Genomic DNA, 22,155 nt, shown 5'->3' on the forward strand with positions numbered 1-22,155 from the left:
TTCACAGTGCAGAGGATTAGTGGAGGTGACGGGGGTGGGGTGGCGGGGCTGTTAGCAGGTGCAGAGGGTGGAGCTTTCCTGATCCCCAGGCTGAAGGATGGCGGCTCTTGCCCGCCTGCTGGAACGTCTCCTCTGGCCAGCTCGCAAGCAAGAGGGGGTGGAGGAGGCAGAGGAGAGGCGCAGCTCTCCCGACGGGCCTCAGTCCCTCCTGAACGCGCCGCGATGCGCCCAGCGGCCGCACGGGGGTGCGGCGGCGTCTTGGGGCTTGAGCTTCGGGGCGAGCGCAGTGCAAGGGTGGCGCGCACACATGGAGGACGCGCATTGCGCTTGGCTTGAGCTACCCGGGCTGGGCCCGGGCTGGGCTTTCTTCGCGGTCCTCGACGGCCACGGTGGGACGAGAGCCGCCCTCTTCGGTGCGCGCCACCTGCCGGGCTACGTGCTCGAGGCGCTGGGCCCAGCGCCCCGCGAGCCCGAGGGCGTGTGCGAAGCATTGCGCCGCGCCTTTCTGAGCGCAGACGCACGCCTGCGCGCGCTCTGGCCCCGCGGCGAGCCGGGAGGCTCCACCGCCTTGGCGTTGCTGGTTTCCCCGCACTTTCTGTACCTGGCGCACTGCGGTGACTCCCGCGCGGTGCTGAGTCGCGCCGGCGCCGTGGCCTTCACCACCGAAGACCATCGGCCCCTCCGTCCCCGGGAACGCGAGCGCATCCATGACGCGGGCGGCACCATCAGCCGCCGGCGCCTCGAGGGCTCTCTGGCAGTGTCCCGAGCACTGGGAGACTTTGCCTACAAAGAGGCTCCGGGAAGGCCCCCTGAACTGCAGCTTGTTTCCGCGGAGCCTGAAGTGACCGCCCTGGCACGCCGAGCAGAGGACGAATTCATGCTCCTGGCCTCTGATGGCGTGTGGGACGCGATGTCTGGCTCTGCCCTGGCGGGACTGGTGGCTTCTCGCCTCTGCTTGGGCTTGGCCCCAGAGCTTCTCTGCGCGCAGCTGTTGGACACGTGTCTTTGCAAGGTCCTGGGGGCGGGGCTTGAGATCTTAGAGGGAAGAACCTAAGGGATTTAGGGGGGAGGAGCTTTGATGCAGGGGCGAGAGTAATACTAGAAAAGGAGAGGTGGGACTCCAAATAGGGGACGGGGCCTGCTGGAACGGGGCAGGGCCAAAATGTGCAGGGAGCGGAGACTGAGGGAAGCCTTGAGACAAGGCGGAAGAGTTGTAGTTCTCGATAGATAAGTGGGAGGGATTTACGAGAAAGGGCGTGGTCTTTTGGAAAGGGACAGCCCTTAGACCTAAAGATGGGTCCTGAGGTGTGACTAGTGGCAGAAGGAAGAACAGCTCAACAGCAGAGTGGGAGGAGCTTTGGAAAAGGGGGGTGGCTCTGTTTAATTGGGTGGTGCTAGGACAGTGAGAGGGCATGGTCTAAGGAATTGGTCCTTGTGAGAGGCCTGGTTTAGACTGGCAGAAGGGTGGGACTCTAGAGATATGGGCATAACCAGATTGAGAAGGGGGCACTAGAGCAAGAGGAGTGTTGGGAAACTCCGTTTCCTAGGGCATGGAGCCCTGTGCTGGGGCATTCAACCGTGGTCCACCACGCTCTCTTTTCTCTGCCTTCTCCAGGGCAGCCTGGACAACATGACCTGCATCCTGGTCTGCTTCCCGGGGGCCCCCAGGCCTTGTGAGGAGGCCATCAGGAAGGAGCTAGTGCTGGACGCAGCCCTGGGACGCAGGGTCGCAGGTGAGCAGGCGCCAGGAGCCCGGCGGAAGGGGTGGTCAGCAAGCAGGGTAACTCCCACAATCCTTGCCTCCTTCTCAGAGCTGTGTGCCTTTGGCCAGGAGCCCCCCAGCTTGAACACAGTTTTCAGGACTCTGGCCTCTGAGGACATCCCGGATTTACCTCCTGGGGGAGGGCTCCACTGCAAGTGAGTTGGGGTGGGGTGGGGTGGAATGGGAGGGCCGGTGGGAGGAGGAGGATCCCCTCCTGAGGGCCTTCCTTTGTTCTCCAGGGCCACAGTCATCGCTGACGCTTACTCTCAGGTCTGCCAGGCCTCAGGAGGGCGCTGGGTGGTAAGGACCCTGTGTTCTTGAATGTTTCTCTTAGAAGCATGTAATTCAGCCCTCCCGCCCCCCATGCCACCTCTTTAAGTGATGGGGAAATTGAGGCCAGAGGGGACAGGGACTTACCTGATATAGTAATAAACTCACACCTGGTCCTGAAGAATTGTGCTAGGCATGATGGTTGGTGGGGGAGGGGAGCGGGTGGTGGTGATGCAGAAGCAGAGGAAAAGAGACTGTGCTTCTCCTCCGAGAAATGTGCCCCCTACATTGCTCTGTGAAGCCCCACCATCCCAAGCACCACCCCCTCCATCCAGAAATAAGGCAGAAAAATTCAAGGAATGTTGATGACCAATACCAAGGGCTGACTGCACTGCAGAGACCACCAGGACATCTCTGGAGGGTGGTCCAGGTCTTAGAGGAGAGAGGTTGTGAATTGGGCCCAGATAGCCTATTTAGAGATGTCCAAGGAGGTGGTGAGTGGAGCCACATAAACTAAGGTATGGGGTGGGGGACTGGAAGGAAATGTGAGGGAGGAAACCAGTAAGGCCTTTGCAGGGCAGAGAACGGAGTTGGGTTATTACCAGTCGGGGCCCGGTGGGGGGGAGTTGATGGTTTCTCAGCAGCAGAAAGGAGGTCTTTGTCAGGATTCTTTTGAGTTGTAAGTGACAGAAACCCCATTCAACCTGGGAAGACAAACCAGGGAGTTTACTGGGCCATGTAATTGAAGAGTACAGGGACTTAAGGCATGACTGCATCCAGTTGTCAGATGATGTCATCAGGAACTGTCTTAGTTTTCCTTTCTCTGAGTTGGCTTCATTCCCAGGCAGGGTCCCCACATGAGGTAGCAGAGAGTTGCTACTCCATGCTCACATCCCAGAAGCCTAACATCCCCAGTGGGGAGAGCATGCCAGTTTCCCAGTAGTTGCAGCCGTGCTTCCAGAGCTGGTTCTCATTGGCCACACTGGGTCATGTGCCTGACCAGTCTCTGTGTCTCTGATTGGCCAGGCTGGGGTCACAGGCCCATCCTCTAGCGCTTGGCCTTGGGGTCCACTCCACCCAAAACTGAGGAAATGAGAGATAGGGAATGCTGGTTCCTCAAAGGAAAAACAGGAGCGGTGCTTCCAGAATACAGGGGAGTAAATGCTGAGGGGCAAGAAGGGGTTCCGCTTCACCATCTTCCACATTTTGTGTTACAGATGGGACAGAATGGGGCTGAGAAGCCCACTGGCACCCATTCAAGCTCTGCCTTGGACTTGGAGGCCTGACAGCTGTCATCCTTTAGGGACCCTCTGCCCAGCTGGGGCCTCAATGAAATTAAGGAAGAAAACTCCCCTTCCCCAGCTATGCAGACCAGCGGAAGGAAGAGAAACCAATGGAGGAACACCAGAATGTTTATTTCCCTTTCTCCTACTTCCCTCTCATAAGACTTTCTGTCTTATGAGAGGGGAAATTCCGCCCACCAGCTAGACCCCCCCAAAAAAACCCAAACCTCAAAACCCCAAGATCAAATGTCTTTGAAATATTTAGAGCTGAATGGACCCTGAAAATCACCCAGTTCAATAACCTTCTCTTCCCTTCCTATTTTCCATCTGTTTGGCGGGGAGGTAGGGGAAAGTTTTTATCATTAAATTTTAATTACATAATTCAAAATACATTTTTCTTGTGGAAAAAACCCCGCACGCATCATTTGCCCAGTCATCTGGCAAATACGTAATGGGGCACCTGCTATGTGCAAGGCCCTGCTCAGGCCATCAACCTGGCAGACCCACTGAGGTTCCTGCCCCCGGAACCTCCTAGTGTGTGGGGTGGAGTGGGTGGGGGACAGCAAACAAGGGAACCCATAAATAAGGTCATCTCAGGCACTGAGAAGTGCCTCAAGGAAAATGAAACTGGGGGACGTGATAAGAAAATGTCTTAGGGGAGCTATGCTGGTTTTTTTACATTGTTATTTTTTGAATGGGTGGTAATTTCACTTGGTTTGAAATTCAAAGGGCACAAAACGGTATACAATGAAGTCTCTCTCCATCCCTCACCCACTGCCACTCCATTTTCCACCTGGGGATGGTTGCTTTAGACGGGGGTCAGTGAAGACCTCTGGGGAGGGGACAACTGAGCAGGAACCTAACAGAGAACTTGCCAGCCATGCAAAAACCCCAGGGAAGAGGGTCCCAAGGCAGAGGGAACAGCCAGTGTGAAAGCCTAGGGGCAGGATTGAACTCGGCATTTTCAAGATGAGGCTTGAGATTATGACCATCATACTCTCCACGATCCCATTCTGTGTCCTACTGGTAACGCCTGCAGTGAGTTTGGAGTGGATTTTTCAAGACCTTTTATTGGGCATGTACACACATGTATATGGTACCTTAGGTGTCTCCTTGATTTTTTTCATACCCTGTGTATCATCTGGCAATTTGTTTCCTTTGACTCAATAATGTGTTGGAAACTTCTTTCATGCCACTTACACACCTCACTCTTTTTAGCTGCTACTCAGCACTTCAGACAAGAGATGTGCAATGGTTTCACCATCCGTCATCCTCTTGATGGGTATTTAGGTTGTTTCCAATTTCTTGCCGTTACGTCACTGCTGCCGTAAAGATCCTTGATCAGGCTCCTGTGTACATATGCGAGAGTTTCTCTAGTGCAGGGGTCTTGCTACCTGTTTTGTACAGCACTTGAGCTAAGAATGGTTTTTACATTTTTAAAGGGTTGTAAAAAAATATGCAAAAGAGGCCCTATGTTTAATATGCCTAAAATATTTACTATTTGGACATTTATAGAAAAAGTTTGCTGACTATAGTGCAGGTGGCACACAGAAGCACCACCCCTCCCATTTCACAGATGGGAAAGCTGAGACCCAGAGAGGAGAAAGGACTTGCCCATGGTCACAAAGAACTGGGGTTTTCATGCAGTTGGATAAATGTAAATGTGTGTTGAGCTGCTGTTCTGGGCCTGGCTGGGTTAGTAAGGCCCAGAAATTGATTAAGTCTACTTCTGTCCCCAAAGAACTCAGTCTGAGGAGACACACAGAGAAACAATTATAACCTACCATAGATCAGGGTTCAAGGTCTCCCAGAGTTGGGTGGAGAAGGGGAGAGGATTACTCCATTCTTCAGAGAAGAATTAATGTCAGAGCATGGCCTAGAAGAAGGAGGTGAAGGAGATCAGGATGGCACCCAGTAGCGGATTCCTCTTGGAAAAAAAAAGGCTGGGAATCTTGATTCCCTCACCTAGTCAGCTGGGCCCCAAGAGTTGTTTTACACTCATAACTTGCACCACTGGAGTCCTGGTGGCTCAGGCAAGAGGGCTATAGCCCAGATTTACTTCCTGCCTCCAGGCCTCAATTCATCCATTTCTAAATGTCGAGCTGACTGCCCAGGTTCCTGCCCCAGCCTAAGGCACCTGACCCAGGCCAGGTGGCGCTCTACGAGAGGGGCGTGATCATATTGGTGACGTCGCGTAGGGCGGAGTCTGCAGGACCAGTGGCGGAAGCCTGGGAGGGTGTTGGGACTCAGCCCGAATCTGGCGCGTGGGGGGAGGGGGCTCCCGGGAGCCGGCATAGGGAGGGTCCCCCACCTCCGTTCCCTCGGATTGCTGGATGATCCCACCATCCTCCGCAGACGAAACTGAGTCACGGCGGGGCGTGCGTGGAGAGGGGACAAGGGGCCTTATTCACACAGGGACTGGGAGTCCCATTCCCACCGAGGTCCAGCGCCGCACCCCCCCCATAGCCCTCGCCCCACACACACCCTGCGGCTGTGAGTCAGCGGCCAGCCGCGCCCCCTCGGCCCACTTCCTCCTCACCTTCCCAGGGCGGGCGGAGGTGGGGGGCAGTGAGAGGGATGGGCCCCCTCCCCACCCATTCCGCTCTTCGGCGGGGTGGGGGGGGTTCGCCCCTTAGGAATCCCTCATACATTGGTGGAAAGAGACGTTGAGGGCTCCGAAGGCAGGATTTAAGGGACAAAATTTGAGAGAATCTATGCTTGACCAGAAGGTCCTCTTCGCCCCCCAAACTGAGTAGAATGTAAAGAAATGGAGAAGTCGATGGGGAGGGTGAGAAGAAATTGTGCCCCCATTGATATTCCCCTAAGAATTTCCATTGTGGGAGAGAACGAAGGATCAAGGAAGGATCCCTTCCCCTCCAACAAACTTCCCCTCTGATTTGGGGAGGTGACCCGCAGAGTGCATCGCTATGCAGTAACGTTGGGGAAGAGGGAAATAGCGGAAGTCTAAGGTTCCGCGTTGCCCTTTTAAGCGCCCTCCACCCCCCTCAACCTCACCGCCTTGAGGTGTCCGCGGCCCCTTTAAGGCGCAGGGCATTATGGGTGCGGGGAGTGGAATTTTGGAACGAAATGTAGCGAAGAGAAGTACAGTAGTAAGAGTAACATTGTAGCCGCCGCCGGCCGAGGGGGCGCGCCGGGAAGGGGACGCCGCACCCCCTTTCTGCTGCCGGGACCCCCGATCAGAGCCCCCGAGAGAGGAGGCGCCCGAGGACCCGCCCCGGCCCTGTCCACGTTCCCCCCAGGAAGCCGGACTCTATGGGGCGGGACCCTGGGGGAGACTGAGCAGAACCTGGAGCCAGCCCTGAACCCCTGAACCTCAAGCCAGGGGCGCCCCGGGAGCACCTACCCCGTGGGCGCTCCGCCCGCCCGCCAAGCAGCCATGAGGTGAGCCTCGAACTGCCTTCAGACCCTTCCCCGCCCGGCGCGAGCTCCCGCCCCGCCTTTGTCCCCCTCCCCCCAGCTTGCTCCGGGCTGGTATTTGGGGACCGGGCACTGGGAGCCTCGGATTTGAGGCCGAGCCCCCTTGGACCAGCTGCAAATATTGACCACTTCCCCTTGACTCTCAAGGCTCCGCGTGGTGCCGGTGAGGTTCTCCCGGGAGCCCTTAGATTTGGGGGCGCTCCAAGGACTCCCGAATTTTTAAAAGACTTTTTCAGAGGACCTTCAAGTTGGCATATACTCCCCGCAGCGAGGCCAGGATTTAGGCAGGGCTCAGACTCCCCCCAGATCTCAACCCGGCCCCTAGAGGGATTGTGGGGGGCCGGTTTGGGGGGTCCCTGGGACCTGGAAGAGAGATTGAGACGTAGACTTTGGTTTTCGGGGGTCCCCTTTTACGTGGCGCTGGAAAAAGTCTTCCCAAGAGCGACCTTGCTCCTTAACTTCAGGGGTACTTAACCCCTTAAATTTGGGGGGCTCATCCTCCTGTGGAGGAGGTTGGTGTGGACGGATCCACGGACCCAGACGCAGCCTCCAGGGTCTGGCTGGGACTCCCCTCCCCCGCCACTCCCCACCCACAATTTGCTTAAAACAGGCTGTGCCTAGGACCGAGCGAGCGCTCTGGGCCGAGGGCGGCTCCCCGGCCCCGGGCCAGAAGGGCGGCCCCTCTCCCCAACCTGCGCGGCCCTGGGGAGGGAGGGGGCACGGCAGCTGGGGGAAGGGGGGCCTTTGTCTTCCTGACTCACCTGTCGAGACAGCTGGTGTGGGGAGGGGCCGGCAAAGAGCGCCGTGGGCCGGCTGCTTTCCCCACCGCGGCGCCTCCCCCTTCTCTCAACACCGCCCCCCCTTCCCCAGCAGTCCCGAGTTGTGCGGTTGGAGGAGGGGGCGTTGCAAAGCTTCAAGGTCATAGCCCTCTCCCCAAGGGACCCAGGCTTCCCAGAGAGTTCCAGCTATCTTCCCAGGAATTTAATCCTGGGGGGTGGGGGCCGAAGGGACCCAGGGATTTTGTCTCCCGGGCCTCCCTCAAAACTCCTGGGCTCACCTGAGGGCGGGGCCCGTGCGGCTGGGGGACCCGACTAGCCCCCCCCTTATTCTCCCTTTCCCCTGGCCCCCCATAATCTCTCCCTTGAGGCCTGAGCCTGACAATACTATCTCCCTTCCTCTACGCTCTCAGAGACTTCCTGCCCCAAAGCCCCCAGCTCAAGGGGGAGGCCCCTGGGGGCGGCTGGGGATTAACCCCCTGGCGCCCACATCCTCCCACATTCCCCATACCCCTGCCCTCTGACATAGGGTGGCATTCCTTTTTACGGTCAGTAGAGAATCCCCCTCGCACATTTGTTCCTTCTGCTGTAAAGGGATTGCTGGAAAATTTGGAGCAAGGGGGCACCCACAGACACCCACAAGACTTCCTGCCTACCCTTTCCCCCGTTATAGCAACATCCCTTCAAGGTCTGCCCAGGAGAGGGGGCGGTTTTCGGGAGTCAGGCTCTCTTCCTTCACCTTCTTCCTGGGGGGCTCTCCTCTCCCACTGCCCCCCAGCCCCGCCCCCCCCCGCCGCGTTTCCGGTCCCAGGCACGGTGGAAGGCGGATGGCGGATGTCCGAGTTAGTGCTGCCTCACTCACTGAGACCGTAAAAGGGCAGGAGCAATGTCTGGGCCAGCCTCCCCGCCCCCAGTCCCCGAGGCCCTGGCCCTCCCACAAGGCCCCCCTACTGCTGGCCACGACCAAACCTCCCACCTCCTGAGAGGTGGGCAGAAGTCGAGCTGATGCCTGTCTCACCAGAGGGTTACTCCCACCTCCCGAGGGGTCTTCCCTTCTGATGGCCACACCCGACTTACTGGGCTGTGCCCCTTCTCCCAGGACAGCTAGGAAGGATTCAGAAAGACCCATGGCCTTGTCTGGGGGCAGCTGGGGAAACTGAGGCTCAAAGAGAGAAAGGCCTGGCCCAAGATCCCTCAGAAATTCCTAAGCAGTATTGAGGGAGGGGAGGGGGATGGGATCCTCTGATTTCTGGCTGATTTGGCTGGGGACAGTCTTGGGGGCAGTTGGAAGAGAGGATGTTAAGATGGAAAATTACAAGATACAGCTCCTTTCTCCCAGTTTGACAAATATTTGTTGAGTGTCTGCTGTGTCCGGGACTCTGAGCTGGAATTCTGAGAAGTGGGGCAGAGGTCTGAGAATCTCAGGGCAGAAGGGACTCAAGAAGTGTTTGGTTCATTTCTTTCCTCTTCCAATAATAGTAATTATTATTGTTGTTTTTATTTTTTTTTAAATAATGAGAGACCATTTGATCAAGCATCTACTTTGTGCCAGGCACTGTACTAGGTGCCTGATTCAATTTAATCCTCACAGCAATTCTAAGAGATTGATACTATTAGGACCGTCCCCCTTCCCCAGATGGGAAAACTGAGGCACAGAGAAATTAAGCAAATTGCCTATTAAAGTCAGATTAGAAGTGGGCAAGCCTGAATTTGAACCCAGGCCTCTTTCCTGAGTATTATACTATTAGAGAAAAAGGAAAATCAAACCTTTAGTGGCCTTAAAAAAAAAAATACAAGTAATGTGCTTTCACTGTACAAACACTTAAGATAATGCTGATAAACAAAAAGGAACCCAGTTACCTTCCTAATCACTTATGGGGAACTGAGGCCTGTCAGGGAGGAAGGACTAGAGTGAACCCATACAAGCCCTGCAGACCCTACATCTGAGTTTCTATCCAGGGTTTCTTCAAAGATTTGTAGTTTGGAAAGGTTGTGTGTGCCTGGGGCTTTGGGGGGTGGATCACAAGTTTTGCGGTTTAAGGGGCTATAGGATGAAGGGGTGAAAGGAGGGGCAAGCCTCTAATATAGGTTTGAGTAAACCAGAGTGACTATGTTTGATTGCCTCCCGTGATGAGAAGCTCTCTCCCTCCTATATTGCCTCTCAGCTCCCTCATATGGATCCTCTGCCAAATTCCAAGTCCTGTGCTTAGGGCATTTCTTATCTCTTTCAGTCCTTACCACACAGCGAGGGGGTGACTTGAACCTTCTTTTATCTACCACATGCTAGAGTTTTCCAGAATGGGAGTACTTGTGGGAGAGTTCTGGGCTGGTTGGGGATTAAGGCTCTCATGTCAAATTGAAGGTATGAGACCCCCAGAGACCACTGGAATTAGGCAGACCCCATTTCCATCTCACTCCCTGCTTCCTGGCTGTGGGATTTTTCCGTTCTAGCTTTTTGCCTGGTTTATAGTTTTATTTTTTGAACTTAAGTAATGAATTAGTTTTTTATAGGTAATACCAGCCCATGTTAAAACAAAATGAAAAGAAAAGTCATAATTAAGCAATTCAAGAAGGTAAACGGTACAAAATGTCCACTTCCTGCCTGCCTCCTCAGGCCCCCAGGTCCCCAGTGCCTCAGAGGCAGCCACGGTTAGTCTCCTGAGAAGCAGCCTCTGCATATATCACCACTCTGTGTGCAGAGGTATTTATATCCTCCCCACCTTTAAAAAAAAAAAAAAAAAAAAAAACTTCGGATACACACCACTTTATACCTTTCCTTAAAAAAAAAAAAAAAATCAGCTTAGCTGTTTTCTCATCTTTAAATGAGGTTAAGAACATTGGTGGTGGTCGTGGGGGAACTTGGGTTCAAATATGAGCCCCTCTGCTTGTTTGCTGCGTGACCTGGGATAACTGTCTTCACCTCTCTGTGGCCACAGTTCCTCATCTGTAAAAAGGGTGAGCACCAGAGTCCATCTCATGAGGTCATTGCAAGGTTCACTGTGGAAATTGCAGCTCAGTACCTAGAACAATGTCTGGTACACGGGCTAACCAATAAATGTCAGCCGCCATTGTTAAAAACTTTTCCTTTTTTACAGATGGCTAATTTAACAACTCTTGGATACCTACTGTGTCCTAGGCATGATTCTAGGTTCTGAGGACACAGCAGAAAGGACAAAACATAAAGGACAAAAATCCCTGCCCTCATGGTCCTGACCTTTTGGTAGGGGAGACAGGGATCTGTCAGGCAGGGATCAGGTGCTATGAAACGTGGGACATGCAATGAGAGGGAGAGGAGCTTTTCCAGATAGGGTAGTCAGGGAGGGCTTCTTGGAAGAGGTGTCGGCTAAGCGGCGACCTGAAGGAGGTGGAAATCCAGGATGAGGGAGAACAAGAGCACCAGCCTGCTGTGGGAATGTGTCTGGCACGTTGAAGGAGCAGCACGGAGGCCAGTGGGGCTGGAACAGCAAGCTGGGGGGAAGGAAGGGATGAGATCAGAGATCACACAGATCACGAAGGCCCTGGAGAGAACTTGGCCAGAATAAAAATTCTGTGGGAGCTGCCACGGAAGCTTCCAAGAAGAGGAGGGGCACGATCTGACTTGTGTTTTAACAGGATCCTTTTGCTGTAATGGGGACACCACAGCCTGGAGGGGGGCAAGACCAGTCTGGGGTCATTCTGCAGACATCCAGCTCTCTGGCCAGTCCAGAGACTCAGCAGGGCAGGGTCGCTTGGGAGAGCAAAGTGCAGCCAGGGTTGGTTAGCAACGAAGGCCCCGGGCACCTGGGCAGAGTCTGCCCTGGGTGTGGGTGGCAGGTGTGGGCGAGGCCTTAACTCTGCCCTGCCAGGGGCAGTGGAAGCCAGAAAGAGCCCCTGAGGCTGCACTTGTCTGGAAACAGCACCTGGTGTTTGGGTAGGGCCCACACAGTCCCCGGTGGTTAAGATTGTGGACTTGGGTTCAAACCCTCGCTGTGCTACTTACTAGCTGCGTGACCACAGGCGAGTCATGCAACGTTTCTGGGCCTCTGTTTGCAGTCCTTGCGGAATGAGGATGAAATAGCCCATCTAGAAGGGCTGCAGTGAGAATAAAATGAGAGACTCTGAGGAAAGGGCTTAGGGCATCTGAGCAGCTGAAGTGCCTGATAAGAGGGAGGTGCCCCAATTATGTAAACCTTGGGGGAGGGTCTGGGGGCTCAGCTTCCTGGCCTAGGAACCCGGATCTGGGTCTGCTGAGGGGCTTTCCCTGCCTTGTCTTTTGTCAGTGTTATGCGCCAGCCCCCAGCCCTGGTAGAGACAGAGCCATTGTGGGGTAGAATTTCTCTCCCCGGAAACCTCTGACCACCACTTCCTCTTTTCAGGAAAAAGTCCGGTGGGGGTGGGGACCAGTGCTTCCCCCTGGCTTGTGTGTGACCTTGGGCAAGTCACTTCCTGTCTGGGTGCCTGAGTTTCCCCACTGGGGGGAGGAGGGCATTGAACCTCCCCAGAAGGACTGGTAGGGGGTGGGAGGGATGTGGCTGTCCAGGGACCCAGTGGTACCTGTTCAGGGTGCCCGTGGAAAGGATGCTGACAGTTACTCAGCACTCAGTACATGCCAGGCACCATGCCAAGCACTTTACATGTCCAGACTCATCTACTTCTGCCCTGGGGGAGGTGGGGTCTGTCATTTCCCCAGTCTGCAAGCAAGGAAGATGCCTTCTCTCATGTGGGAAGGCTGCTTGCCTGAGTCATATGGAGTAGGTGGCCCAACGGGGATTTGAACCTACATCTGTGGATATCAGATCCTGAACCCTGAACCAGTTTACTGACCCCCTCCCCCCAAAGCTAAGTCAGATGTCACCTCCTCCAGGAAGTCTCTGATCCCCAGGCTGGGGCAGGCACTCCTTCTGGGCACCCAGGCCTGGTCTTGAATTATCACTATCTGGGGACAGGACAGACCACTGTGATGCTCTCCTGCTGGAGGGTGGGGCCGGGGCTGTCTGGGTCCCTGCCTGACATGGAGCAGGGAGTGTCCACTGATGGCCGTTGGCGCCAGGGGGGCCGGAGGGATGGGGTGAGCAGCAGGAAGTGGAAGAGCCTGAGATCTAGCCTTGGTCCCCAACTTGCTGCAAGCCTCACCCTTCCCCTCCCTGAGCCTCAGCTTCCTCCTCCTGAGTGGGGAGAGGTGGTTGGGGGAAGGGGGGGCTCCGAGCACCCCAGCGGAGATGGGGAAACAGGCTCCAAGGGCACCAGGCAGGGGCTGGTTCCCAGTACTGCCCAGAGCTCCTGCCCCGCCCCTTCCATCCGCTTCTCCCCCTCCTCCAGCTGTCACTCTGCACCTCTCTGCCTCAGTCTCTCTGTCCGTCTCTTTGTCTTTTTCCATCTGCCTGTATCTCCATTTCTGTATCTCTCTGCTCCCTGCCTTTCCATCTGTTTCCCCCCACTACTCCTCTGTCTGTCTGTCTTTCAGTCTGTCTCTGCTTTGTCAGTGTGATTCCTTTCTCAGCTCTCTCTGCATCAGTCTGTATGTTTGTCTCTTCCAGTCTGTCTGACTCTTCCTCTTCCTGTCTTCTTTCCCCCCATCTGACTGTCTGTCTCTTTCCTTGTCTGTCTCACATCCCCTGTTTGTCTCTTTGTCTGACTCTCCCAGTCTCCCTGTCTGGGTCTCTTCGAGGGTCTGTCCCCAGCCCTCTCTCCCCGTCTGCCTGTCTTCCTCTGCCTCTCCATGGGTCCCTCGTCCTCTCACACTGTCTTTGTGTCTTCAGATCTCCCAGGGGGGCCCAGATGGAGAAAGTGACCGGCCCCCTGGAGGAAGGGTGCCAGGCTCCCTTCCTCAGCTAACTGGCCTCTCTCCCCTTTCCTCCCTCCGGGCAGTGAGACGGTTGTCTGCTCCAGCCGGGCCACTGTGATGCTCTATGATGACAGCAACAAGCGATGGCTGCCTGCTGGCACGGGCCCCCAGGCCTTCAGCCGCGTCCAGATCTATCACAACCCCACTGCCAACTCCTTCCGGGTGGTCGGCCGGAAGATGCAGCCAGACCAGCAGGTGAGGCTTCCCTCCCCGCCCCTTCTGCCCGCTGCACCCCACCACTCCTCACCCACATTTCCCCCCCCGCCAGGTGGTCATCAACTGTGCCATCGTCCGGGGTGTCAAGTATAACCAGGCCACCCCCAACTTCCACCAGTGGCGTGACGCCCGCCAGGTCTGGGGCCTCAACTTCGGCAGCAAGGAGGATGCAACCCAGTTTGCCGCCGGCATGGCCAGCGCCCTAGAGGCATTGGAAGGTTAGAGAGAGTGGGCAGGGGACCACTGAGCCCTGCCGTGTGGCCTGGGGCCGCCACTTTACCACCTGGCCTCAGTTTACTCATCTGAAAATGGGGCCAATTCACAACTTCTGTGGAGAATTATTATGAGGATTTTGTGGGTTCCTGTGTGCCCCAAGTGCACCCACATATAAAACGCATGGTTCCTAAGAGTACATTTTGCTCCAGGAATTTTTACACATGCACACTCCTGTGTGACCTCCCAGATCAAGATATAGATATTTCCAGCCTCCAGAAAGTTCCTTGTGCCCTTTCCCCAGGTAACCATTACACTGACTTATGTCATCATCGGTTAGTTTTCAGGCAACAATATTAAGAAAAAACCTCCAGTTGCTATTTCTTAAACTGGAATGTGCCCACGAATCATCTAGGAAAAACGCAGATTCCAGTTCAGCTGGGTTGGCCGGGGCCCGAGCCTCTGTACTTCTAACAAGCTCCCTGGTGACGCCAAGGCTACCGGTCCATAAACAGTACACTTTGAGGAGCGAGGCTTTAGGTGACGGCTGTGCATCTGGGGTCACAAATCACCAAATGGCGGAGGTGTTTGCTTCCTGGAGCGGCTTCAGTGCTAGTGGGGAGGGGCTGGCTTGTCCGAGGCACAGAAAAATACATGGGAGCCAGAGGCCTGGGGGGGGGGTGAGGAAGAGGCTCTCAGCCTTTCCTGGGTCTTCAGGTGGGGCAGTCTGAGCGGCTGTGACAGGTGCGTTAAGAGCCTGGATGCTGGAGTGGGCCTGAATTCAAGTCTTGTTTCTGCAAATTCGGGTCTGCAGGACTTGGGGCAAGTGGCTCCCCTCTCTGGGCCTTTGCTGTCCCGCCTGTGACCTGGGCATCCTCCCAGCACCCACCTCACATCAGCTCAGTCAGGGGAAGCTCGTGCGGACCCCTCATGGCAGAGTCCCTGGGAGGCCCGGGAGAGCCGAGGGAACGTGCCGAGGGGTGGCGCCGGCTTCCCGGGTGACTCAGCAGCCTTTACTCTCACCTTCCAGGAGGTGGGCCTCCGCCCCCGCCGGCACCGCCTACAGCACCTCCCACCTGGTCTGTCCAGAACGGCCCCTCCCCAGAGGAGATGGAGCAACAGAAAAGGTGGGGCCAGTCCCTGGGTGGGGAACCTTACTGCTGCCGGAGTTCTAGGTTGTTCCAGAACCCCTGACTCCTAGAGTTCAAACCTCTCCAACTTGCAGTTTTCAGAATGTTCTAACTCCCAGGGGACTAGAAATGGACAGCTTTCAGAAACCCCCCACCTCCTGGAGTTTGAAAAACTCCTGACACCCAGAGTTGCAGAACCTCCCGACCCTTCAAATCCTGGTCCCCCGGATTCCCAGAGTCCGGAATTTGGTGGTCTAAGGGGTCTTGGGTGTTCTGTAACCCTGGTGTTCTTGACAGTCTGATGACTCGATGGCTCGCCTCTTGCTCTGTCCTCCCCCTGCAACCCTTTCCTGGCCCCTGGGGAATGGAGGACATGAGTGGGGCTTAGGAGCCAGCCTGGCCGGAGACCTCTGAGGGGCGATCCGGGAAGTTGCTGCCCAGCCTGGGGCTCTCAGTGATGGTAGCTCGCCTTCCCTCCCCAGGCAGCAGCAGTCGGAGCTCATGGAGCGGGAACGCAGGGTCTCCAACGCAGGTGATTGCTCGAATGGCCTCCGGGCTTGGGTGACCACCCCAGAGGAGGGCGTGGGCCAGCCGGACAACAGAGAATAAGGCTTCTCTCTCAGGACCCCTCCTTTCTCGTGTTTCTTACAGGAGGTCCACCTGCTCCCCTAGCTGGGGGACCACCGCCGCCACCAGGACCTCCCCCTCCTCCGGGTCCCCCCCCACCCGCTGGTCTCTCCTCCTCGGGGATCTCTGCTGGGGGGCATGGAGCAGGGGGAGGCCCACCCCCTGCGCCCCCTCTCCCTACAGCACAAGGCCCCAGTGGTGGAGGGACTGGGGCCCCCGGCCTGGCCGCAGCCATTGCCGGAGCCAAACTCAGGAAAGTCAGCAAGGTGAGGGGGCAGGCATGGCGGGTGTGGGGTGACGGGGCCTGATATTATAATGGGATGAGGCCAGAGTTGCCTGGGAGCCTCACAGGAGGGCTGGAAGGCCAGGAGGCCCGCCCATAAAGCCCCCACCTCTTTGTAATTTCTCCAGCAGGAGGAGGCCTCAGGGGGGCCCTTGGCCCCCAAAGTTGAGAGCAGTCGAAGCACGGGCGGGGGGCTCATGGAAGAGATGAATGCCATGCTGGCCCGGAGGTGAGCCTGAGCCTGGAGCCCTCAATAGCCGCAGAAAGCCCTTGGAACACACCCCTCAGACCAGCAATTATCACCTGGAGATTCCTGTTCAGTAGGGCCGGGTGGGGGGAGGGCTCAGATTCCCAGTTAGTTGGTTTCTTTGGGTGAAAGTTCGCCCTTTGATAGCCAGGTTTGGGATATAATGATGGGGATTGCATTCTCCTGAGATGGCTGAGGTTTGCAACCACCCAGGTAGCCTCTAGAATGTTCTAAACCCCAGAATTCTAGGACCTTAGGAGATCCTGCCTCAGAACCTGGGAACTCCGCCCTTAGAATTGTGTGACTCCCAAACATGGGAATCGGAAAGCCCCACCCCAGTTCGAGAGCAGCACTCTCTTTAACTTCTAAAACTACAATTTTCTTAGCCTTGACAAACTCCAGAAGTCTGCACGCTAGAACCCACCTTTCCAGAGCTCTGAGGAAGAGAATTGTTGAGTGGCTGAGGGAGGGCTGAAGCCATCTGTTTTTGCCTTTCTCCCTTACAGAAGGAAAGCCACACAGGTTGGGGAGAAAACCGCCAAGGATGAATCTGCCAATGTGAGTCAGGGGCTCTTCCGTCCATATACCCCTTAGGATGTACCGTTTGCGTAGGAATATTGGGGAGGGGGCTGTGATAGGGATGGGCTAGGTTTGAAGGTGGAGGAGGAAAATGAGCAGAGGTGCGGCGTCGGGGGGATGGGGGGCTGGCTCATGACAGTTTCTTTTTTTTTTTAATTTATTTATTTATTTTTGGCTGTGTTGGGTCTTTGTTGCTGCCCCTGGGCTTTCTCTAGTTGTGCCGAGCGGGGGCTAACTCTTGGTTGCGGTGCGCAGGCTTCTCATTGCCGTGGCTTCTCTTGTCGCGGAACACGGGCTCTAGGCGCGCGGGCTTCAGTAGTTGTGGCTCATGGGCTCAGTAGCTGTGGCTTTCGGGCTCTAGAGTGCAGGCTCAGTAGTTGTGGCACACGGGCTTAGTTGCTCCGTGGCACGTGGGTTCTTTCCGGACCAGGGCTCAAACTCGTGTTCCCTGCATTGGCAGGTGGATTCTTAACCACTGCGCCACCAGGGAAGCCCTTGGCTCATGACAGTTTTATTTCCCACCAGCAGGAGGAGCCAGAGGCCAGAGTCCCAGCCCACAGTGGTGAGTGAGAGCCCAGTCTATCACAGGAACTACAAGTCCCAGGATGCCCGCTTCTCACATATAACACACCTTGATGGGAGAGTCTGTACAACAATGCTGGGGATTGTAGTCTCCTGAGATGGTTCTTTGAACAGGGGCTGATGAGGCTCGGGGAGAAAGATTGAGGCAGGGCATTCCTTGTCCCTGATCTTTTTGATTTATTGCCTGTCCCCCAGAATCTGTGCGGAGACCCTGGGAGAAGAACAGCACAACCTTGCCAAGGTGGGCCATCAATACTGGGGCCCCACCCCCCAAAATAGTTGAATTTGCCAAATTTGTAGGGAGGAACACAGTGTGACCCCTGGAATGGGAGGCAGGGGAGGCAGACCCTCTCTCTAACCTCATTTCCGCCCCAAACCACACCAACTCTCCCAGGATGAAGTCATCTTCTTCAGTGACCACTTCCGAGGCCCAACCCTCTACGCCCAGCTCCAGTGATGAGTCAGACCTGGAGAGGGTGAAACAGGTAGCTTGGGGAAAGGACTGGGAGTGAGGTCCGCGGGATAGAAAGGAGATCTGGGTCCAGACTCTGCCACTGACCTGCCATGTGACTCCAGAAAAGGCCTTGGGAACCTCAGTTTTCCAGTCTGAGAAATGGAGAGATTGGATCATGTCAGGGATGACACAGACACCACAACCACCTTATCCAGTGCCCATGACAGATCTTACTAATCTTATCACTGGACTCACTCCTGTTGAGTACCCAGAATCCTCTTCAGTACACTGGCCCCAGACATTTATCACCAACTGGAGGTGGCAGGAGACTGCAATGTATTTGCCAGCCTTGGTACTGGATGTTCTCCAGTACTTTCCTTCTGGCTCCAAGGATCCAGAATTCTCCCCTAGAATTCTCACTTTGTGGCCTTGCCAGTGATGTCATGGTGTGTGTGTAATAGGGGTCTTGAACCTCCTTCCTCTGGCCCCTCAGTCATTAAGAAAGGGGGGATTCGCTTTTGCAAGTCCAAGTACCCTTTCTGATTGGTACCCCATCATTTTCAGGAGCTTCTGGAAGAGGTGAGGAAGGAACTGCAGAAAGTGAAAGAGGAAATAATTGAAGGTGAGGTGGTTTTTTATTTTAAACATTTATTTATTTTGGAGGCATCATGTCCCTTGGAAAGCCCTGGTTTGGAAGGGAAGGGGGAAGAAGCTCTGCCCCTGACCTCTGCCCAGTTTCCTTCCAGCCTTTGTCCAGGAGCTGAGGAAGCGGGGCTCCCCCTGACCACAGGGCCCCAGAAGATCCAGTTTCTCCTTTCCGCACACGCCCTCCGCCTGTCACCCTGCTTTCCCTGCCTCGACTTGACTTGGAATTGGCTGAAGACTACACAGGAATGCGTCTTCCCCACTCCCTATCTTACTTGGAAAATTCCAAGGGGGTGTGGCTTCCCTGGCACCATGCCCACACCCATACTGGCTGCTGATTGGCTGGGGAGGCCCCCACCCTTTGCTCCCTTTGGTCCTTCCCCTCTGCCATCCCCTTGGGGCTGGTTCCTCTGCTGGGGATGTACCAATTAACCCCACAGTAAGGGGGAAGGAAGGAGGGAATTTCACATTCCCTTGTTCTAGATTCACTTTAACGCTTAATGCCTTTGAAGTTTTGTTTTTTAAGGAAAAAAAGTATATATATATATTTAGGTTTGGGGGGGGAGGAAATGTTTTTTCTCTTTGGTTTTGATAAAATGGGATGTGGGGAGTTTTTAAATGCTGTGCCCCTGGCTTGTCCCACTTGGGACAGCTATTTAAGGGGGGTTGTCCCATCAGGCTGGGGGCACCTCCCCCCACCCCAGGGACCTCCCTTCCCTCTGGCTCCTTCCCCTTTTCTATGAGGAATTAAGATGCTGTAACTTTTTGGAACCTCAGTTTTTTTGGTTTTTTATTTCGGTAGGTTTTGGGGTCCAGGCCATTTTTACCCCCTGGGGAAAAAAAAGATGAGGGGGAAAGGAAAAGGGGGGGAAACCTCCCCTCCCACCTTCACCTTTAGCTTCTTGAAAATGGGCCCCTGTGGAATAAATCTGCCAGTTTTTATAAATGCTAAGATTTCTGGAGTGATTGGAAGGGCTGCTCTCACGAGGATGGGGGCGTGTCCCTCCCTCCCCCAGTAATCTGCCTTCCCCTCACCTTCCTTCTTCCCACCCGAACCTGCCCTCACACTCCTGCAGCTGGGGCGGCCTCTGGCCCCTCTCGGCCTTCCTGCCTCCGTTCCTCTCTGTGCCCCTCACCAGGCAGCTTCCCACCCTGCCCCAACCACTTCACCACCCTAGAGAAAGCCAGGGGCAGTCCCTCACTGACCGTGTGCCCTTGGACAAGACCCTTTGCTTCCCCTGGGCCTCAGTTTCCCCGTCTGGGAAAGGGCTCAAAGGATGACACTGGCCCCTTCCCACCAGAACCCTCCCAGCTTCTAATTTTAGTGAGCCTGCCACCCATTTTGCAGATGTACATCATGGTTCTCAGACACATTCTCAAGATGACTTTCCCCCAGAGCTCCTTAAGTTATACAACATTTACAGTCTAAAAAAAATAGAATTCAGAAATAACAGAGCTCATAACACATCCCCTTTAATGGTTCAATGGGTTGGCAGGGGGTAGGTGAGGTAGGTAACACTTAACACTACCGGGTGGCATTATTCCATTTGGTTGGAGGTGGGCTGAGGGGGCAGGTGGTCCCACTGGAGGAAGCCTTTGCATGAAGGACTGGGGTGGACACTGGGTGTCCAGTTCAAAGGCAAGAAGTAAGGGGGAATCCCTGAGCACTCTGAAGAGGAGATTTGGATGGAGGAAAGGGTGGAGGGAGGATCTGTTGGAATGATCCACTTAAAGAGGGGAGGACCCCAGTCAAGGCACCAGTGGTGGACTAGAGGAGCCACAGGGAGACTCACTGGAGCTAATGCACACCAAGATCCATCCTATTCCCTGCCCCCCCAGAAGAGTGAGGTAGATGGAAGGTCAGGGCGTGGGGAAGTCCATCAGAGGTTTCTGTATTTTCACTACAATGGTCGGTACCAGTGAAGAAGTGGGAAGAGGTGTCCTGGTGTAATGGATGAGGGTCCCAGGGAAAGGACCACTCCTCAGGTAAGTTGGAGCTGTGAGTGACAAAATTAGATGGTCCATGTGCCCTGCTGGCCCGCCTATTGGTGGGTGGGTGGGGTCCAGTGGAAGACACTGCTTTTCCATTCCAAAGTGCTAAACCAGTGGATGCGGTCAGGGGATGGGGGTCGGGCTGGAACGTTCCACCGGTGGATGGGGGTGTCCCAGTGGAAGGTACCCCTCACTGGGCAGGTTAGTAGGGAGGTGACCAGAAGCCTGGTTGAATCAGCCCCAGTCCAAGATCCCTTCTGCCTCTAAAGGGACCTGGTGGTATTAGCTGGGCCGGTTCAAGAAGGGACAGTGGGGACAGACATGGCAGCCCAGGCATCAGTCACGTCTGAGACCAGGGCCCTGCGGCCCCCTACTCCTCGGGCGTGGGCTCTGCCTGGGGCGCGGGCGGCGGGTCCGGGGCGCAGAGCTGGGCGCGCACCTCTTGCATCTGCGCCTGCAGCTCCTCCAGGGCGCCCCGCGGCGGCGCCGCCTGCACCTGCGCCTGCAGGGCCGCCAGCGCCAGCGCCAGGCGGCCCACCTCGTCCCGCATCGCGTCCCAGGCGGCGCACTGCTCCCCCTCCTTGCGACGCTGATACGCCTGGTGGCGCCAGTACTCCAGCACCAGGCAGCCGCCGCCCACGAGGAAGACGGTGGCCTCGCCCAGCAGCTCGGCGCCCAGCTCGGCGGCCGCCTCCTCGCTCAGCGGCTTGACGGCTTCAGCACTGAAGCCCATGAGGCGCATCTTGGCTCGCATCTCGGCCCAGTGGTACACTGCGGGGGGAAGACAGGGGTCGGGGATCTTTGCTGGGGAATGCAAGCCCCGCCCCTCGACGCCTCGGTGTCCGGGTCGGAGCAATGCCGACACGGCAGCCAGAATCGCGGGCGCCAGCGGGGAATGGGCCCCTTAACCAAGACCCGCGCGGGGCCTCGCACGCGGAATGCCCAGTTAGTTATCTGGCCAGGGGTGGCCCTGAGGGCATCTTTTGAAAACGTCCAGAAGATTCTGGTGATCGGCTGGGGATGAGAATTGCTGCCCTGGAGGGGAGGTCCGGAGTGGGGCCGCAATCTCCGGGAGGGGGTGGGAGCGGTCGGAAGTCCAGGGCGGGTGTAAAGCTTGCTCCTTCTGCTCCTCCCACAACCCACCTGCCAGGCTCCTTCCCTTCGCCCGAAGGTGGAGCCGACGGTGCTGCGCTCTGTCCTGAAGTATGTCCACTGTGGGGTTTGGGGCTTCGGGAGCTCAGGGCTGGAGCGCCTGCTCTAACGCCAACTCCTTCCTTGTCTAATCACTTACTCATGTGAACAAGAGTTAGCATTGTGATCACATGTAAATGCAACATAAGCCTAGAGTTGATGTTGAAACCTGATTCACTGCAGTAATAATTAATATTCATCCACTGATACATGAATTGATGGGAAAAATAAGGTTCCTTGGGCTCATTAAGGGATGAATTTCTGAAAACATTTATACTTGACCCCTTCCAACCATCCTCCACAGCAACCAGGCTGACCTAATTAGGTTTTCTTCCTTTAAGTTAGAAGAATAACGTGCACATGGGGGGAATCATTTAGACTACATAGAAGGGGGTAAATTGCAAGACAGAAGTCCATCTTTCCACCTCCAGCTTTAGTTCTCCTATTCCTCAAAGGAATAGGAGGACTATTTTGGGGGGGGCTGCACAGCGCGGCTTGTGGGATCTCAATTCCCACACCAGGGATTGAACCCCGGCCGCAGCATTGAAAGCCTGGAATCCTAACCACTAAGAGGTTAACCACTTCTATTGGCAGACCAGCCAATAGAGAAGGACTTGAATCACCTAAGAGGATAAAATCTAAA

At 55.6% G+C, this 22,155-nt stretch overlaps 2 protein-coding genes across 2 annotated transcripts; both read left to right on the plus strand.

The window, feature by feature from the left end:
- Nucleotides 1–19: 19 nt before the first annotated feature.
- On the plus strand, nt 20–3,437 carry PPM1N (protein phosphatase, Mg2+/Mn2+ dependent 1N (putative)). Its single transcript, XM_079723452.1, has 5 exons — nt 20–1,012; nt 1,616–1,733; nt 1,812–1,917; nt 2,002–2,062; nt 3,250–3,437. Exons 1-5 carry the CDS (start codon nt 98–100, stop codon nt 3,316–3,318), a joined length of 1,269 nt encoding a protein of 422 aa, XP_079579578.1. The 5' UTR covers nt 20–97; the 3' UTR covers nt 3,319–3,437.
- Nucleotides 3,438–6,653: 3,216 nt separating this feature from the next.
- VASP (vasodilator stimulated phosphoprotein) lies at nt 6,654–19,275 on the plus strand. The gene is made up of 13 exons (XM_079723748.1): nt 6,654–6,717; nt 13,377–13,548; nt 13,622–13,787; nt 14,813–14,909; nt 15,395–15,444; nt 15,564–15,805; nt 15,954–16,051; nt 16,576–16,627; nt 17,177–17,210; nt 17,426–17,471; nt 17,625–17,715; nt 18,249–18,306; nt 18,431–19,275. The coding sequence occupies exons 1-13, from the start codon at nt 6,713–6,715 to the stop codon at nt 18,466–18,468; spliced, it is 1,149 nt and encodes a 382-aa protein (XP_079579874.1). The 5' UTR covers nt 6,654–6,712; the 3' UTR covers nt 18,469–19,275.
- Nucleotides 19,276–22,155: the final 2,880 nt, after the last annotated feature.

Source organism: Hyperoodon ampullatus (assembly GCF_949752795.1).
Source record: "Hyperoodon ampullatus genome assembly, chromosome: 18".
NCBI classification, from domain to species: Eukaryota; Metazoa; Chordata; class Mammalia; order Artiodactyla; family Ziphiidae; genus Hyperoodon; species Hyperoodon ampullatus.

Excerpts from the sequence above, each read along its gene's own strand:
- PPM1N (XM_079723452.1), top strand. The coding sequence starts at position 98 with ATGGCGGCTCTTGCCCGCCTGCTGGAACGTCTCCTCTGGCCAGCTCGC. Across the intron at positions 1,013-1,615 it reads TGGACACGTGTCTTTGCAAG|GGCAGCCTGGACAACATGAC; the intron begins GTCCTGGGGGCG and ends TGCCTTCTCCAG. Across the intron at positions 1,734-1,811 it reads CCTGGGACGCAGGGTCGCAG|AGCTGTGTGCCTTTGGCCAG; the intron begins GTGAGCAGGCGC and ends CCTCCTTCTCAG.
- VASP (XM_079723748.1), top strand. Across the intron at positions 15,445-15,563 it reads ACGCAGGGTCTCCAACGCAG|GAGGTCCACCTGCTCCCCTA; the intron begins GTGATTGCTCGA and ends TGTTTCTTACAG. Across the intron at positions 17,211-17,425 it reads CAGAGTCCCAGCCCACAGTG|AATCTGTGCGGAGACCCTGG; the intron begins GTGAGTGAGAGC and ends CCTGTCCCCCAG.